The sequence below is a fragment of the Phragmites australis genome, chromosome 20 (assembly GCF_958298935.1).
Source record: "Phragmites australis chromosome 20, lpPhrAust1.1, whole genome shotgun sequence".
Taxonomy (NCBI): Eukaryota; Viridiplantae; Streptophyta; class Magnoliopsida; order Poales; family Poaceae; genus Phragmites; species Phragmites australis.
The window spans coordinates 3,834,998-3,853,815 of NC_084940.1; the positions used below are offsets into that span (position 1 = coordinate 3,834,998).

Sequence of the window (18,818 nt, forward strand, 5' to 3'; positions counted from 1 at the left end):
GCCTCCCATCCCGCGCCGCCGCCGTTGCTCGCTCCGGTTTGCCAGTTTGAGCCTCGGAACGCACCTTTTCACCCCTCTCTCTCAGCAATGAACCTAGACCATCAGCACAAGACGCTCTACAATGATGACACCATCACTGTCGGTCGTCTGTCAGCACGTCATCCACATCAAGAGCTGGTTTCACCAGCCTAGTACACTTCATTGACATCATCATCATCTGCTTCAATCCAGTGAAGGAGATCGACATCGATGGCAAGCTCGCCCCAACCAAACCTTCGTTGAAGAAGCCTCGGAGGCTTTCCACCCCAACGTGTTTTTGTGTCATCCATCGCCGGCACGCTGTCTGCCATCCTCGGCGTTTGCATCCTAACTCTGCTACCTATAGACATATGTGCCTTGGGTCGATTTCTGTCTCGACAGATGTTGGGTCGAGTAGTGTACACAACATGTATAGCTAGGAGGTCCCTGATCCTGTTACCGTGTTTCCTCACTTTCTTGGAAGGTGTATTGTACTGCTCCGTATACTAGTATAATATAAATCCACTTTTTATAAAAAACTTAGCCTGTTTGGCACAACTCTATATATTTGAGATTTATGTTGGATTTAGAATTTACATAATAAAATAAAGTGATTTAAATATTTTTATTCAAAATAAAAATTAAATGATTTAACTAAATACCTCAATCCATCTACAGTTTTAAATCTTATACTTAACAGAGCTAGATATAACCTGTTCAAAAAATCCAAGATCTGTATCCTGCCAAATAGGACCTAAAGAATCTGGTTTGAATAGTAGCTCATAATGTTTGCCTGAACTCTGAAACACATCATACAATTTTTTTTCCCAGAAACATAGCTTATATGGTCATACTCGCATGGACGAGCACGCAATAAAAACCTTTTGTGAGTTTTCAACCTTATTCTCCATGTTTAGACTTAGAGTAGATATATGACTAAGATGTTTAACCAAACTTTTCGGCTCCATAACCGAATCAAGCAAAAGGAACACAACCAAGAAAGATTCATGCCGATGCGAATCTACATTCTACAATGCAATAGTACTTGATCACTGCTCTTTGTGCACTTAGCCAAAACACCATCAGCGTGTTCGATGCATTTAGACGTATTAAAAGATATTATCTGAACAAATTGCACTAATCTCTGAACTAATCACATAAATTGTTTGCTATAGGTTTGTTTGACAGCGCTTTAGCTATAATAATTTTTTAGCAGGTTATCACTAGCTCTATAATTTTTTTAGCTAGAGCTATGGACAAATTAATGATCTTTGGTTGATGTATATTGTTCTTATTTCGGACCGAATATATATATTTAAATCACTTTATTTTATCTAACAAACTTTAAATTCTGCAAGATCGGAGCTGGAAAAAAGTCTTGTATAGGTATGTTCCACACTTGCTAAACCAAAAAAAAAACATAAAAGAAAAACCATACGAATTTCAGCTATGGCGCCAGACGTGAGAACACATGTCGTGCTCCCCAAAATCATATGGACCGTGCTAATTCGCGCGCGCATGAGAACTCGCACCCCTTTATTAATTTATTGACAACCCTCCTCTTTACTTTCTTTGAAACTTTTTTCTTCTCCATATTTCTATTTTCAAAAGTTCTCTAATTTTTTTTCTATCAAAACTTTTTAGAAAAGTTTGGCTCCAACATTTGAGAAACAAACTTTTAACAAACTGTTTAGCTTAAACTTCTGAGAATTTATTTAGAGTTTCTGGTTAACTGAGAAAACGGCTGCGGTTTTGAATTTTAGTTATTGATTTTTATAATAATTTTTTAGTTTTTTATCATATAAAAATAAAAAAAACTCATCGCAGTGTTCAATTCTCATTTTCTAATTCATTTTAAACACAGTCACTCCCTTAATAAAAAAAATCATCAGAAACCATTCGCAGATTTCCTTCCGAAGCCCCACTCTCCCGTCTCCCTCGCGCGCGCGCGGCATCGCCGCCTCGTCGGAACCCTAGAACCCCGCCGGCCACCTCGGCGCCAATCACGGGCCGATGGCGAGGGCGGCGGCGCGGCGGCTGGAGCTGGCCGAGCGGTGGCGCGGGATCCAGGAGGATGAGGAGGCCGACGACAACGGCGAGCCGTCCGCGGCCAAGCACCGCCGCCTCACCCGGGCCAAAGAGGAGTGGTACGTGCGGCTGCGGCACTGCTTCCCCTCATCGCTCCCCGCTTCGCGTCACTCCGCGACGGCGCGGCGGTCGTTACTATGCATAATCGCGCGCGGGTTTAGGATTCGCTGGATGGAACGATCAGTGCTTGCCCTGATTAGAACTTGGGCAGCTTGGTTGTATCGAGTAAGCTTGGGATTTGTTTTTGGGTACTTGAATCAGGAAACGCGAATGTAGGTGTCTATGGCTTCGCTCGCTCTCCTCACATTGAATTTGTGATTTAGTTGGATCTATTTGGAGGGACTATTGCAAATTCCAGGGCTTGTTAACATGGTGAATGCAAGCATCGGTACTAAGGAATTCGTACTGTTGGAAGTCCAGTGCTACTAATTTTAGTTGATAGGAATTGGGTTTTGTTGAACATACTTTTTAAATGGTTGTACAAACATATTAGTAAGTTTATAATCAGATTTATAATGTGCACAAAAGTAGATTATTGGACACAAAATTTAGGGTTTAAGGATTTTTGTTCAGGTTTCTAAGTTTGTTCATGGTAAATTAGGAAACCAGATGATTACATAAAGTGTAAGAAGCTATCGGTGTTGATCTAAATGGATGTCACGGGTTTAAATGGACTACATGTTTAAGATTCACTGGCGCGAATGGAAGTTTCCAAATAACTCTAAAGGGCATTATCAGTGTTGGTTTGGTCTTGTAGCATTACAACGTCAGGCTGCCATGCTAGACATCAGATTGGAGCATTTATAGCAGACTTCTATATATTTCGTGGCAATCGTAAAGTGTTGACACAATTACTTGATACGGAAAACAAAGATCTTCTGAAATTGAATTAACATTTTGCAGAAGATACAGTAAACACCCAGAAAATTCTCAACGAGCATGGTATGAGTTTTGCTCATTTTCTGTTCGCCGCTTTGATTTTGGATGTGTTGAGGTGTTTGGATTAGGGACTATGAATGTGCAAAGCTCAATTATTTTGATGTTTAATGGTTGGTTTGACAATAAGGCTTCTTCCAGAGGACTACTGATTCAAAACGATTAAAGCTGTGTGGCAAACAACTGGCATAAAACCAAATATAACCACTGCTCGGAACACCAATAGTTTGTGAATGCGCTAGTTTATGATGCTCTCTATTATTGATTATTCTAATGAAATCTGAAGTTTTTTGTTTTTCTAATCACCTGTAGGTTTTCACATTGTTATAATTTTCTGGTAAGTTTGCCGAAAGAAGAGCATATTTGGTGTGGATATGCTGATATTATGGGCCCTCTTTTGGAGACATTCCATGGCTTCTTTGATGATGAAGATGGGAACTCGTCTCTTAGAATAATGTGGAAACGAATTTCTCAAGAACTGGGTTTTTGCACACAATGTGTATGCGAACACCACCAGGGGCAGGATTTTTTCAATACAATATCGATCAGATACCGTTGATCCCCTTCTGAAAGTATTGCGTCTTCTCGATGAAGAGAGGGTAACAGAGCACCTTACACAGATCAACGCAAAGATTCAGATCAAAGAATATGACCCTTCAAGCCATGGTGCAGAAGTTGTTAGCATAATGTTTGAAGTATGCTTCTCTCACCTGATACTTTTTAGTTTCCTTCTTTGCAACATTAATAATACTGATTTCCCTTTGTAACATTTGAAATTCTTTTATTGCCGCCACCCCCCCCCCCCCAAAAAAAAGAAGTATCAACATGGCATATGATTTATACTAATCACATCATTACCAGAGTATATCTAGGTACCACTAGCAGTTATTTATTACTGCATTTGCATACATGTTTTATTTATCCAATATTGCAGTATCTGTCCAGTTGAGGTTATTTTTTATTTGGTGGAGGTCGACACCTATTATATTCATATGTGTTCCATGAACTAATCAAATGCCATTTAAGAGAATGAAAACAAAAGCAGAACATGATTAGCCTGCACGGGCTACTGTGTTTTTAAGCACCTTATTTTCTTGACCTTTTCTGTTTTTGCCAATAAACCTGTTTCTTCTATCTGTATAACAAGCATTTTCAACATCTTCCACGAGTCGTATTTCACTTTATAAACCATCTCATAGGTTCATAAGTTTCATGACAACCTTGACAAACCCTTTTTCTTTCTTGTATTTACAGGTTTTGATGTATCCTGTTCTGTTAGATGACCAATCATTGGCTAATCAGTTTCAGATGTTCATTGAAACAATTGATGAATCATATGAAGTGAGCCTTTCAACTAATCAGCAATACCCTGTAAGTTACTGTCTTTTTCATTGATCTCTGCCCGTAACACAATTAGAGTCTCACTTGAGTATTGGAGCCTTGAAAGATGGATACATTGTGAATAATCAAGTAGTCCATGATACTTGTTTCTCTCCATTAAGCTTCACCTGACACATGTATCTCACATCGTTTCTAAACTTTCAAAATTAGGGTGCCTATGCGCTGCTTTTTTTCAAAAGTTGCAAAGCGCGGGCGATTGGTCTTCGATTAGCTCGATCCATGGGGAAATTGAGGTAATTTGCTCTCCACTTGTGGTAAAGTTGTGTTGTATTTGTTTATAATCTATTCTACTTCCCCCCAATTTGAACTCATATACAGTATTTGGGGTGTTAGAGATATATTGTGATTTATTGTGCCTGTGTAATATCCCCATCTTATAAGGGGCTTTTTGCATTATTGCAAACATGTACGTGTATGTATACTGGCCTATGGCCTCCAGAACTCTTAAAACAATTCTTTACAAAACTAGCACATCTTTTTCATATTATAAGTCATGCTTTAGCTCTTGGCGTAATAATCCATACAAGTGGTCGAATGACCAAATATTGCCGTGATAGTTCTTGGCACATCTGAAACATTAACTACAGGCACATTGTTGCGATTTAATCAAGAGTATTTGGTTGGAAAGATTGTGGTAAGTTGTTCTCGTAAAGATAGAATTAGTTGTACTGTAAAATACAAATGGATGTGTAGGAGGACTTATAATGTGAAACTGCGGGATTAATACAAATGTTTCTTTCCTCTGTGTTTGTCCTTTTAATACCCCCTTTCCGTCTTATCACTGAAAAATGAAAAAAATATCCCATTTCTCCTGCTTCTTTGTCTATGATCTATCGAGCTGTCCTTCAATGGGTCCAATAAAATAATAGTGCTGCACTACTTTTGTTCATCAATTCATATATTAATGAGTCTTATGTTCGATGAATCTACAGTAGGATATAACTGCACCATCTTAACTCAAATGGCAAGTTGGATTTGAACAATTGCTCTAGTTACCTTTTGGAATAAGCATGTTGGGTCTGGTTTAACCCAGTCTAGATTTAACATGTTGGGTTTTGTTAACCAGGTCCGGTTTTAAGTCTAAAGTCATCGAATGTAATTATGCTGACAATAATTTGCAGGAGAGCAGTTGATTTGGAACCATTGCAACCCTTAATGCAAAAGTATATCAACTTTTTGGAAGCGGAAGTTCTTCCATCTACTTCAGAATATTCGAGGCCTAGGGTGCAACTCAAAAGAGCTGACATATGGCTTGGATTTAAATCACTGTATGTAAGTTTACCACATGACTTACTGCATAGGTACTCTAAACATCGTGCCTGTTAATGTGCTGACTTAGTGACTTGGTTTTTGCAGCCTTGGATTTCTTGAGGCGCCTGCTTTTGAAGATGGGATTCTGGAAAAATACCCTGTATTCCTGAATATTGTGCTTAACCATGTCAGTGATGACAAATCTGATTTATCATGTGCTGTATGTTGCCTCAAAGCTTCATTTGAAATGCTTGGTAAGTGTGCTATGAGTTTCTGTTAACCTATGATGCTTGCCCTGTTGCAAACTTATACTTTCACTTTTTGTAGGCTGCAAGCTTTGGTTGAGAACAACACTATCACCTAGTGTTATGCGGAACACATTATTGGGTCACTGTTTTCACACTCGAGATGAGAAAAGTCACAAAGAAATTTTTGATCTTTTCCTCCCATTTCTTCAGGCATGTCTGTCATTCCTTTACTGAATTGTCCTTCTCATCTACCAAACATTAATGAATCATGATAAGTTAATTCGTTATATGCAGTCACTTGAAGCACTACAAGATGGTGAACATGAAAAGCAAAGGAGGAACATTCTGTATTTTCTTCTTCATCAAGTAACCCGGAGTAGTAATTTCAGTGTTCTGATGAGAAAAAATGCTACTAAGGTTATCTTATCTTGGTGTATATTTGCTTCTTTAGTTATTCGGATCTCCATTTAAGTGCACTCACAAACTCATTTTCCTGTATTCCCTCATTCTTTTTTAGCTATTAAGTGCCACCTTTTTGGGACTTGGGGCTCACATGCATATGGCTTTAAATCATTATACAGAATTGAAAGAGAAAACAAAGGGCTATAGAAAAGATTAACAATACAAGATACACAAAATGGTTGTCCTTGTTTATTCTAGGAGATCTATGGGATATCATTAAGCATGATCGACCTTGACAACTAACCGTCTTCATAACACTATTGGGTATCATTGACTTTTGGTACATTTGGTGATGAAGTGGTGGAGCATGAAAGTGCATTTGGGCCCCCTTTGGTTTTGATTGGTCAGGTGAACTGTACTGATTTAGTGCCATGATAAAGGACTAGCCACATGAATTAGATAGGGCATTCTTTCCTAGAATCCTAGTTCTATAGCTTCTACACTAATAGGGTAAAGAATGATAAAAATAACTTTTGATTTGTTATTCCTTGGTTGTTTGGTTTGAGGAGCCAACTCATCTTTGAATGGGCGAGATTAGAAAAGATCTGATCTCTGTGAAAGCGAAGCGAGGACTAAGGGTGGACGAAAAGCTCGAAGCTTGCGAGCTGGCTCAACTCGGCTCAGCTCGGTGTATTTTATAGCGAGCCGAGCCAACATATTAGTCCGGTTAGTTAACGAGCTAACTCGAGTTGGCTCGTGAGCTTGACGAGCCAAGGCCCACTTGAGTAGTGCACGGTTTATGTTCCCACCGGCCTCTTCTCAGTTCCAACCTATGTTTCTAGTCTCCTAGGTCACAAATCGCCCTGGCTGCTGTCAGCCATCAGTGACCTTGACATGATGCTGCCCGGCGACTCACTAGACCCACCCGCGCCAACAAGGCTCGCCGCGTCGGCTACAAGGCCAAGCATGTAGATCTCCCCCAAAGGATAGACAAATCTTGTTGATGCATGTGTAGTTTCTTGTGCCGAAAGAGTAATTTACCCAAGCAAGCAGCTGATAATTAAGTGAGGTTTGAAGCTCCAGATCTAGGCGGCGCTAACAACCCTAAAAAAATGTATAAGACCTGCTTTTATAATAACATAAATTGTAAAGAAACGGTGAATTTTTGATGCGTCTTCTTTTGTAAAGAAAGACAAGCTCCTAGACCGACAATTTCTCTTGGCAGATAGAATTAACTGAGTGGTGTTGAGAGAAGTTTTAAGTTGCATTTGGATAGGAGTTTTTCTCTATTTGTGCTGAAAATTATGCAACAAACCTTTTAGAACTCCTGAAATTTCTTAGAATTCAAAGAGTCTCGTAGCCTCTCTATCAGTAGCATAATATAAATAAAAATGTATAAGTAGCTTAACGAACCAAGCCGAGCCAACTTTCTGGCCTGTTAACATAACGAGCCAAGCTGAGCCAGCTCATTATGATAACGAGCTAGAACGAGCCGGGCTGAGCCGAGCCGGCTCGGTATCCAGGCCTAGCGACGACGTGTGAGTTTCAAATTCTATTTTAGATTCTATATCACCGTTTAGTGTAAGCTAAATCATCAGTAGCCACAAGTAAATACAGCTATACCAAGCTACCACAGAGTTTTGTTGGAAATTTCATATTGTTTTTTTGTTGGGCATCTTTTTGTTTGCTGATGTTGCAAAATATCATATATACTGTTACTGCTGGGTGCTAGTGATGTTTTTTCTAATCCCGTTCCAGATTGCCCTTCTTATTGTACAAAGAGGCTACACAATGAGCCCGCCTTGCCCACCTTCTGAATGCGCCCATATGTGGTAATGACCAAACATGCTTATTCTGACATATGTTAGATTTGCTCATTATGAGGTATTGAGGCCATCTGTAATAGTTGATGATATTGGTAAACATGGTTCCAGCATATCGGGTGCTGACGATGGTCAATAATTTTAAATTTCTTCTGTACCTGTATTATTGCTTCTAAACTTACCCAGTAAAAATAGCATGATGCCCTAGAATATGTATTGTAAAACTATTTTAATGCTCACCAACAACATCCTAATTAATATTTAGATTGATCATATGGAGATTATGATTATAATGGACCTGGCTTCACGGGTTGAGCGGGGTTTGCAACACAATCCACATACATGTTACCAGGTTTTGGGTTGAGTGGTTTACTTGGGCTGTTCATAGATTCAATTGTCTGCTGAGCTGCGTTGTTTTGAGTTGTTTCGACTGTTTCGATGTCCTGACTTGGGTTTGATGGGCTACTTGTGAAATAACCCAATCAAACCCAAGCCATCCCATCTTACTGACTACTTATATATATGTCTGCCAAGGCAATTCATTGCTCCACGAATAATAAGGTGGAGAAGTATTATTAGTTTGTTTCTACTGCTGCTGGATTGCCACTATTTTTCTCCTTTGAGGTTGGCTTCATTTTTTCTATTGTTACATGTCATCCTCTGATCTTGATTTTGTTTAACAGGGGGCCATCTTTGATTAGCTCGATAGAGGATTCTTCCTTACATGCTTCACTGCGTCAACCTGCACTTGGTCTCATATATATTGTCATAATTTCTGATGCTTCTGCCTTGATTTCATATCAACTGAAGTATGAGGCCGTCACAAAGGTTAATGTAAGCAATTCTGTCATGTTTGCTGACGACGACGACAAATTGCCTTTCTTGCATGATGCTGAAGAGAAGCATCAGAGTTGTTGGAACGACTTCAGTGTTCTGAGCAAGTTGGCATGTCGGGAATGCAAGGATTGGAAATGCATCCCTTTGTTATGGTATCTTGCAATGGTTCAGTTGGAACCCTCTAAGCTACCCATAACTTTTTCAAAGGCAGTTCTTTGGGGTTTGTCTCATATTTCTGTTTTAGAGCCTGGATTAGCTACAGAGTTGTCGGTGCCTGTGAATGCTTGGTTATCATCACATGCTGGAGAAGTCTCCTCAACATTTACATGGCAAGTTCCAAATGGCGCTGATGATGGTGGAGGTGGGAAGGATTGTATGAATACTCTCAAGGTGTCACAGTTTTGCACTCTCTTATTGAGAATATTTAAAAGGTTGGCTCTATTTTATTATTTTCTCTTTCATCTCATTTGATCTACATATTTTATGTCCTAAAGTTATATCAATATCTTGCATTGACATATCTTTTACTGATTGCAAACCTTAAGTCCTAAATACTTTACCAGTATGTCAATGCTTACATGAAATTAATACCTTTTAGATTAGCCATTCATGTCATGACACAAATTGAGCAATGTGGGCTCCAAAAGCAATGGAGTTGGGAACCAATGATGGCAGAAAGCTTGATATTGGCGTTAGTTGATCAAAATGATGTAAGGTTACTTCTATGTCTTCCATTTTTTCCCTGGTTGCATCTAACTATTCACTATTTTTTGTTACTGTACTCATATAGAACGTGCGGCAAGTTGGGAGGGCTATCTTGGAGCATGTATCCCAATCACGGGGTTTGACTTCTGGGCTTCAATTTCTGTGTTCGAGTGCATCTTCACTGTCTGCTCTTTTTCTGGGTCTAAGATATGCAGTGCAACTGGTAAGATGTTGATTGCCTTATCTCTGGCATTTATATTCACTGAATTGTGTTGGAATCAGGGCATGAACCTAGGCTCAAAATTCTCTTGGTTAGTGGCCGGCTGGTGCCAGTTTCTTGCGGTTACTGGAGGAATACCACCAGAAACAATTTGATCATAATTTAAATCCGAATTTGTGTATACACAATTTTGCGATGGGAACAATCTGGTGTTCTAAGTTCTAAAGAATTGTAGTACTATTCAATTCGAGGGTTGAGGATAATGCTAATTTTCCCCTACCTATTTGTTCGTCTCTCTCTCTCTCTCTCTCTCTCTCTCTCTCTCTCTCTTGTTGAAGTTGCAAATAGTCAGTAACAAAATTGTCTACTTCTTTGGAATATCCAGGTGGAAACGAGATCAGTTTTGGCAGATTTTCATAGTTTTCATCATTTGTTCTTTGTCGTGTGCAAACTATTCAAGGAGGTTGTTGCTCAAAAACCTTCAGTTACACATCCTGTAAAACCTTGTGAAGGGGGTTTTCTGCGGCAACCCCATTCAAGCACGGTTATTACCCCATTAGAACATGTTGTGGATATTACTAATTGGGAGAAGTTCTGCACTTTGCTTTCTGCAACTCTCTGGCCTTTCATTTCCAAATGCCTGAGAGAAGGAGAGGAGCTAATATGTACCAAACAGTGTCAGGTACATCTCTATCGCTGTAATTTCTTATAAGCTTAACATCATTGCACATATCGATTGTAATTGTTTTCTTCTCTTCATATTTACATTTTACTTCAGATCTCATGTGTTCGTTTACTTGAGTTGCTCCCCCTGGTCTATGAGAGGGTCAATTCGTATTGTCGCACCCCATCATGCAGTATAATGACAATGGTTCTGGACGCTACTGATATTGCATGGCTTTTTTACTTGGTTCACTGGGGGAAATCATCTCTCCTTGTGATTATCAGACATTGGAAACAGTGCATGCTAGCTTTATTGAAAGAACTAAAAGGTTCATGTAGTGGTACCATTCAACACTACATTGAAGATCTTGATGATGCCATTTCTCATGGTTAGATATTTAAGAATGTCTAATTGTTCGTGTACATTAGAACTTTCGATAAATATTTGGTAACATCATATGTCTTGCTTTCAGATGCAGTCAATATTGATGAACTTGAAGAGAAAATTTCAAATCTTAAACTTGTGCTGTCCAAGGAGGCTCCTGCAAAAACTAAGAGAGGGTTAATTGGCGCACCAATGTTTACAGAACCAATCGTTAATGTTACTTCAATTAATCATGCAGTTGAGGAGAGACATATTGGTAGGCACAATGTTGTGAATGTTGAAAGCACAAAGCCCTCCCATGCACCAGATATTCAAGAAATAATCCTCCTTTCAGACAGTGAAGAAAATTTGCCGGCTGCTGGTGTGTCCAGCGAGGAGGTTTTGTCATCAGTTATGGACAATGATGCATCCACTGTGTCCAATATGTTTGAAGAAATTAAGCCTCCTGAACAAAGAATGCTGACTGGCGATAGGCATGTATCTTTAAAACCACAGATAAGTAGCCTGGTTAGTAATATTAGTGCCTCTTCTAGACCTGCATCAACAGATAGTAGCAGCAGCATTTCTTCCTCGAAAGGGTTAAGTGGAATGAAAAAGCCAGGCGCTCCAGTGAATGCAAATAATAATTCCCTTTTACCAAAAATGGAAAAATCATCTGTTACTGCCGCTTCTCAACCATTGCGTCCCAATTTGTCATCAAATACAGAAAAATTTAAGTCAATCTTTAGGGATATATCTGATGATGAAGATGGTCCTTTAGATCATGCACTTGACAATTGCCAAAGATCTCAACATCTTTCAACTAAGCCTAGCATATTAGTTCCAAAGAGACAAATGGTTCAGCTTCCATTGCCTGCTGGAAAAAGACCTGGTTCTGGCAGGATGGTTACAAGTTCTCGACGACTTAAACCACCTAAACTGGGCAGCTGGTTTAAAAATATATTGGAAATGGACTACTTTGCTGTTGTTGGGCTATCTTCTTCTGAGATAGTACAAAAACCCACTTTAAAAGAAATTCCTGTATGCTTTGATTCACAAGCTCAATATGTTGAGATTTTCCAGCCACTAGTTCTAGAAGAATTCAAAGCTCAGTTGCAGAATGCTTATGTAGAAACCCCTCCCGATGACATGATGTGTGGATGCATATCTATCCTCTCAGTTGAAAGAGTCGATGAATTCCTTATTGTCCGTGGCCGCCCTGAGAATAGTGGATCTGTCAAATTCAAAGGCTGCACAGAGAATGATTTAATATTGCTCACCAAAGATCCGCTGAAAAATTCTGGACAGCAGGTCCATGTGCTTGGAAAGGTACTGTTGTTGCCCATCATTGTTTGGTACTCCAATGAACTGTACTATTTTAAGTGTTGTCTCATATTATTTTACTGTTCTTTCAGGTGGAGCGGCGCGAGACTGATAAAAATAAGTCATTGATCTTTGTGATAAAGTTCTTTCTTATTAATGACAGTGCACGTATTAATAAAGTGAAACGACTTCTTGTTGAAAGAAGTAAGTGGTTCTTGAATCGGGTTATGAGCATGACTCCACAAATCCGAGAATTCAGTGCTCTCTCATCGTTAAATGATATCCCAGTGCTTCCAGCAATCTTGAATCCTGTTTCTAGTGCTGCAAGCTATCATGAATCTGGAAAAGCGTATCTTGATAGACTTGCACACCCTATGCGAAAAGTATTGAAGTCATCATACAATGACAGCCAGCTCCAAGCTGTAAGTATTGCCATTGGATCAGCAAGCTCTAAAACAAAATTTGATCTGTCTCTTATTCAGGGACCTCCAGGTTTGTCCTTTCCTGATTTTTATCAGCATCTTTCTGCAACTCCAGCCATCTCTTGTCAGGAGCATAAACCTTTATCCTTTATACTTATTTTTTCTACAGGTACAGGTAAAACTAGAACAATCGTAGCAATTGTAAGTGCATTGCTATCTTTACAGGCAGATAATTCTTACAAGTTACCAAGAAATGATTCCATGGATAGTGCTGATTTTACCAAGTCAAGAGCGAAGATCAGTCAATCTGCTGCAGTAACTAGAGCTTGGCAGGATGCAGCCCTTGCTAAGCAACTGATAAAGGATTCTCAGAGAGAAAATCCTACAATGACAGAGCGACTTCCAAAAGGAAGGGCTCTAGTATGTGCACAGTCAAATGCTGCAGTTGATGAGCTTGTGTCAAGACTTAGTCAGGGGTTGTATGGTGCTGATGGAAAGCTGTATAGGCCTTATATAGTGAGGGTTGGTAATGCAAAGACAGTTCATTCTAATTCAGTGCCTTTCTTCATCGACACACTTGTTGAACAAAGATTATCAGATGAGTTGAAGACTAATAATGATGGCAAAAATTCATCCGATGCTGAATCCTCTAGCTCACTTAGGGCTAAATTGGAGAAGGTCGTGGACAGAATTAGATATTATGAGTTAAGGCGAAAATTAATTGATGCTGATAAAGGTGAAAATGGCTCTACTGTACCTGATGAAGATGAGATAGATGAAGTTTCTGATGAAGCTCTTGATGGAAAGCTCAACTTTTTGTATGCACAGAAAAGGAAAGTTTCTGCAGAACTTGCCACTGCTCATGCACGTGAAAAGAAAATAGCTGATGAAAACAAGTTTCTGAAGCACAAGGTACGAAAGTCAATTATTGGGGAAGCAGAAATTATTGTGACTACACTCAGTGGGTGTGGAGGTGACATTTATGGAGTTTGCTCGGAAGCTGCTTCATCTAATAAATATGGGAATTTTTCTGAGCATTCTTTGTTTGATGTTGTTGTTATCGATGAAGCCGCACAGGTATTTTCTTAGCACTAAGTTGGTTCTTTCAAATCATGATACCTCTATGTTATATTGGACCAAACAATAAGTTTCACTGGGTTGCTTCTCTATAGGCCCTTGAGCCTGCAACTTTGATTCCACTTCAGCTTCTGAAATCGAGAGGAACTAAATGTATAATGGTACTGTGTTACTTTTTTATTTTTACTTTTGACCATACAATTAATTTGAACTACACTGTTAAGCAGTACTAGATTTCTAGTTTTCTGCTTATTGATATCCCTTTTGAAGGTTGGTGATCCAAAGCAACTACCTGCTACTGTGATGTCTGGATTGGCTAGCAAGTTTCTCTACGAGTGCAGCATGTTTGAACGCCTGCAGAGAGCTGGTTACCCAGTTATTATGCTCACTAAACAGGTTATTTATTAGTCCTAGACATGCTTTCTATAATGTAGATGTTTGATCTGTAATTTTCTTCATAGCAATTGTGAACTTTAAGATTATCAAAGTATAGTTAAGATCTTGTGATCATCTTTGGATGATTAATAAGGCTTGCTCCTCAGTAGAAATTTTCTTCTTGAGACATAAACTTTAGTTCCCTATTATCCCGGAAGCCTCTGCGGTACCAGTAAGGCCTTGTTTGGATGGCCCGAAATCCCGGCTCATGTTTCAAATTCCCGGTGCATCCAGTTTTAGGCTATCCCAACAGACCCTAACTGGCTTCCTGGTGGATTCCACATGGATGGATTTTTTTCTCAATTTTCAGTGTGTTCCTTCAACCACGAACCAACTTTTAGTTCTTGATTTCTTTTGGCATATGGTACCACTAAAACAGGCTGCCATTACAAATCTCTGTACCTACCTAATATTCCTGGTAACTGTCCAGTTACCAAAATGATTTGGAATCCTCTGGGCTCAATGCTATTGTCAGAGTAGTTTATGATTTTTAGTGTTGTCTGCTATTATGCGCAGCATGGAGAGATTCCAATGTATGAATAACGTTGTGCAATAACACCCTTGTTTTCATGATTAAAAGAAGTAACAAGGTCTGCAAATTTTTCTATGTCATGAGTTTGCACATCCAGAGTGCTTTTGTTTTCTCTTAATATTTGTATCATGTATTGCTAGATTTGTATGTGAAATGGCAATCAACTTGTAGGCTGATTTCTTGTGAATTATCTCTTTTGACTTGTCTGCAGTATCGCATGCATCCAGAGATTAGCAGATTTCCATCGTTGCATTTCTACGAAAATAAACTGCTTGATGGTGCTAAGATGGCTGAGAAATCAGCTCCATTCCATGATCATGATTGTCTTGGTCCATACATGTTCTTTGATATTGCTGATGGTCATGAACATTGTGGAAGAAATGCTGCCACACAATCACTCTGTAATGAGTTTGAAGCTGATGCGGCTCTTCAAATACTGACCTTTTTAAAGAAGAGGTAAGAGTATTCTTTCTCTGCCTGCTTAAGGTTTATAATTCTAATGTAAACTGAGGCTCTATACTTGTTTCTTGAACAGATATCCATTAGAGTTCTCCTCTAGGAAAACAGGGATCATCACTCCATATAGAAGTCAACTCTCTCTACTGCGTTCAAAGTTCACTTCCTTTTTTGGGCCTGAGATTGTTGCTGAGATGGAAATAAATACCGTGGATGGATTTCAAGGTCGTGAAGTTGATATCTTGGTTTTGTCAACTGTTAGAGCCTCAATTTCCTCAGGTGACAGGCATCACACTGGTGAAGCACGCAGCATTGGGTTTGTTGCAGATGTTAGACGCATGAATGTTGCATTAACACGTGCCATGTCTTCTCTATGGATTATTGGAAATGCAAGAACTTTGCAGACCAATTCACATTGGGATTCCTTAATAGAGAATGCTAAAGATCGGAATCTGTTCATCTCAGTTAAGCAACCATATGGTTTGATGCTTGAAAAAGTTCATCCTCATTCCAAAGATATCCATGGTGCTGCTCGTAGCTATCACACAGGTCATCTCAAGCAGAAGGATAACGAAAAAAATGCTATGACGAGCTCAAAGAGAATTGACGCTCGACTCCAAAAACAGCAACCGACACATGCTGCCAGGAATGTAGAAAAAGAAGGTAAAAGTCTGCCAAAAGAGCAATTAAAATGGGCATCGTGCTGGGATCAAAAGGTTCCTAAAGCTCAAGAGTCCATTGTGAGGTCTAGTGAAGACGAGCCAGAAAAGCAGAACAGTAATATGAGAGCCGCCAAGTGCTCATTGCAAGAAAACATTGATCAGCATTCTGTGGTGAGAAAACAAAGGGAAGGTATAAAGTCGGCTGTGCATAATGATAATCATCTGGAGCTTTCTAAAGGCTTGGCGAAAGGGGGCTCTCACAAGGGTTCTTGTGTCAGAAGGCAGATGGAATTGAATAAACCTGTGATGCATAATGCTTGCAATGAAACCAATAAGGCCTCATCTAACCAAGACTCATTTCAGAATTCCAACGTGAGAATACATAATAATGATAAAAGGAATGCCAGCCAAAACAATGATATGGGAATCATCAAGGGCTCATCGAAACATGATCTCTACTTGAGATCAGCAGGCAAGAAAGATGATGTTTCTCCACCAGCAGCTCCTGATCTGCAGAAGTTGATACAAAAGGCTAAAGGAACAAGGAAGTTTTCTGAAAAACCTAGACATGATACTTCAAATCAAGTGGATCTATCACTTAAACATGATGAAATTTTGGATCCAGCAAATAAGAATGATGGTTTTTGTCCACCAACAGACCCTGATATAAAGAAGATGGTTAATAAGGCTAAAGGCGCTAGGAAGTTTTCTGAGCAACCAAGATCTGGGAGTCCAATTAAAGTGGATCCCTCACTTTCATCTCATTTTGATGAAGCAAGTAGCCATGTGCCAGAACTCAAGAAAAGCAGATCCACTAATCTAGCTCTAACTAGTAAAAAACATTCTATTGCAGCAAGGAAACGACAACGTGAGGATGTCGAATCTTTGCTTTCTTCAGCTCTTATATCATCAAAGAAGCCTTCCTCAACTCATCCTACCAGGAAACAGAAATGAGACTCCAGCAAAGGCAAGTTCATGCTACCTTCACTGTGCTATGGATAAAAACAGAACCTAGTCAGTGCTTTGCCATTAAGACTTAGAAAGTCGTCTACCAACATTCGCTGTGCTTTATGTACAGAATTCATGTCTGCATTACAGCTGAAGGCTGCACATTCTTTTTTCTGCTTGTCGTGTTTGATCTTTTATTGTTGCTATTTGTTGTTTATAATTTTTTGAGTAAATTTTAGAAAACTACAGATAAGTTGGCAAAACTATCACAAAACTACAGATTTAAAGAATTGTATCACAAAACTCCAAATTTAGTGCATCATTGTATCGCAAAACTACAGATTTAAGGAGTTGTAACACAAAACTACAGATTTAAGGAGTTGTAACACAAAACTACAGATTTTGTGTGCAATGTATCGGTATCGCAAAACTATAGATTTAGTGTGCAAAGTATCGCAAAACTACAGATTTAGCTACAGATTTTACACGGCTAAATCTGTAGTTTTGCGATATATTGACACATTGAATCTATAGGTTTGAGACAAATTTGCGTAGTATATATAGTTTTGTGATACACTTCTTAAATCTGTAGTTTTGTGATACATTGGCACATTTACTCTGTTAGTTTGCGATACAACTTCTTAAATATGTAGTTTTGTGATAGTTTTGCCAAACTATTTGTAGTTTTGTGAAATTTACTCTAAAATTTCTGCCCCTATTTTTAATTAAAAATACCCTTGATGATAGATTCTATATACTGTGGCTGCATTTGATTGATTAATTGATTTAACATATTTGCACCTTGCATGTTATCTTCTGTGTATTCTTTTAAAGCAAACTTTACTTTTGTATTATTTTTTCATCTCTTCGTGTATACCTGTATTTCCAATTTATTTTGATCGTTTTAATGTGCTGTCCTGAAGCTAATGCACTTTATCTGTTATTGTGATCAGGTGGCAGCAGACAATTCATCTGCTATCCTTAACAACTTTTGACACGCTTATGGGATTGGGCTGATCCCATGAATACATTGGCTTCTGTGTTGTGATTTTGATAGCAATGGAGGTGCTTGAATTGTGAGTTTTCACTTTCCAAAGGTTAATTAGCAGCTGATTTTCCTAGTGCAGGGATTCTTCTGACATCCGTAGATTTTTTTGGATCTTTTGTTTCCCCTTGCCATTCATTTTTTTTGGATCTTTTGTTTCCCCTTGCCATTCATTTGGATGCGAACAAAATGGGACCATACAGACAAATAGAAAGTGGTTACACTGCTTGTAGAAGCGCAACCCAATCTTTCCCTGTAAATATTTGTAAATAACAACACCTTATTGCAAGAACGTTGTCATAATTTGACACATGTACCTGCTGGTGTTCTTCAAAATGAAAAGGGATGTCACGTGTGTTGGGTCAGACCGAAGCCTCGACAGTTTCATGATTTTTCGTTTGTCGGACTTAATTTTTTCTACTGTGCATACCTCCCAAGCTTTAGAAGTTACTATCCTGTACAGAAGAAACAGCGCCAAGAGTTCATTGTTACAACTTGTTCTGAGCTCTCCCAGTGTTAGGATAGTGAAAGTACGACTCCAAGTGAAATAAGGCTTCAAATTTTGTAGTCACATACATAAAATGTAATGCTTGAATTCCGTTTCTAGCATTCAAATTTTGCTCAAAGTTTGTGTTTTTGTTGTTATATCTTAGCGGCGTGTTTGTCCCCGAAGCTTAGAATGCGAGACCTTTATAGGCCTAATGAAGAATATGATGCTAAACCATCTTTAGAAAACCTAAGCTATCTGGATAAAGCCAATGCACAAGCTTGAGACTAAGGTATTCAGGGCAAGTCACGCGATCGAGTTCAAGTAATGGAATGTTTACTTGACACCGACACAGAATTTCGCCATTGACTACTCACAAGCGATCCAGGTATCTAGCTACACACACCATCACACGACGATAGATTAATCCTTCATACTTATACGTATCCATGAAGGGCTGAGGGCACTGCAGTGC

General features: G+C 39.0%; 1 protein-coding gene across 1 annotated transcript; it reads left to right on the forward strand.

Annotated features, from left to right (window-relative positions):
* The first annotated feature begins 1,915 nt into the window (after positions 1–1,915).
* Positions 1,916–18,221, forward strand: LOC133902495 (uncharacterized). Its single transcript, XM_062344104.1, is given in 23 exon segments — positions 1,916–2,165; positions 3,355–3,576; positions 3,578–3,737; positions 4,297–4,413; positions 4,594–4,676; positions 5,565–5,711; positions 5,800–5,948; positions 6,022–6,152; positions 6,237–6,359; positions 8,103–8,176; positions 8,851–9,435; positions 9,603–9,714; positions 9,795–9,932; positions 10,315–10,611; positions 10,708–10,981; positions 11,066–12,285; positions 12,372–12,771; positions 12,871–13,778; positions 13,874–13,939; positions 14,049–14,174; positions 14,957–15,201; positions 15,281–16,830; positions 17,765–18,221. Coding segments are annotated over 22 exon segments (7,248 nt in total). The 5' UTR covers positions 1,916–2,031; the 3' UTR covers positions 16,818–16,830; positions 17,765–18,221.
* The last annotated feature ends 597 nt before the right edge of the window (positions 18,222–18,818 follow it).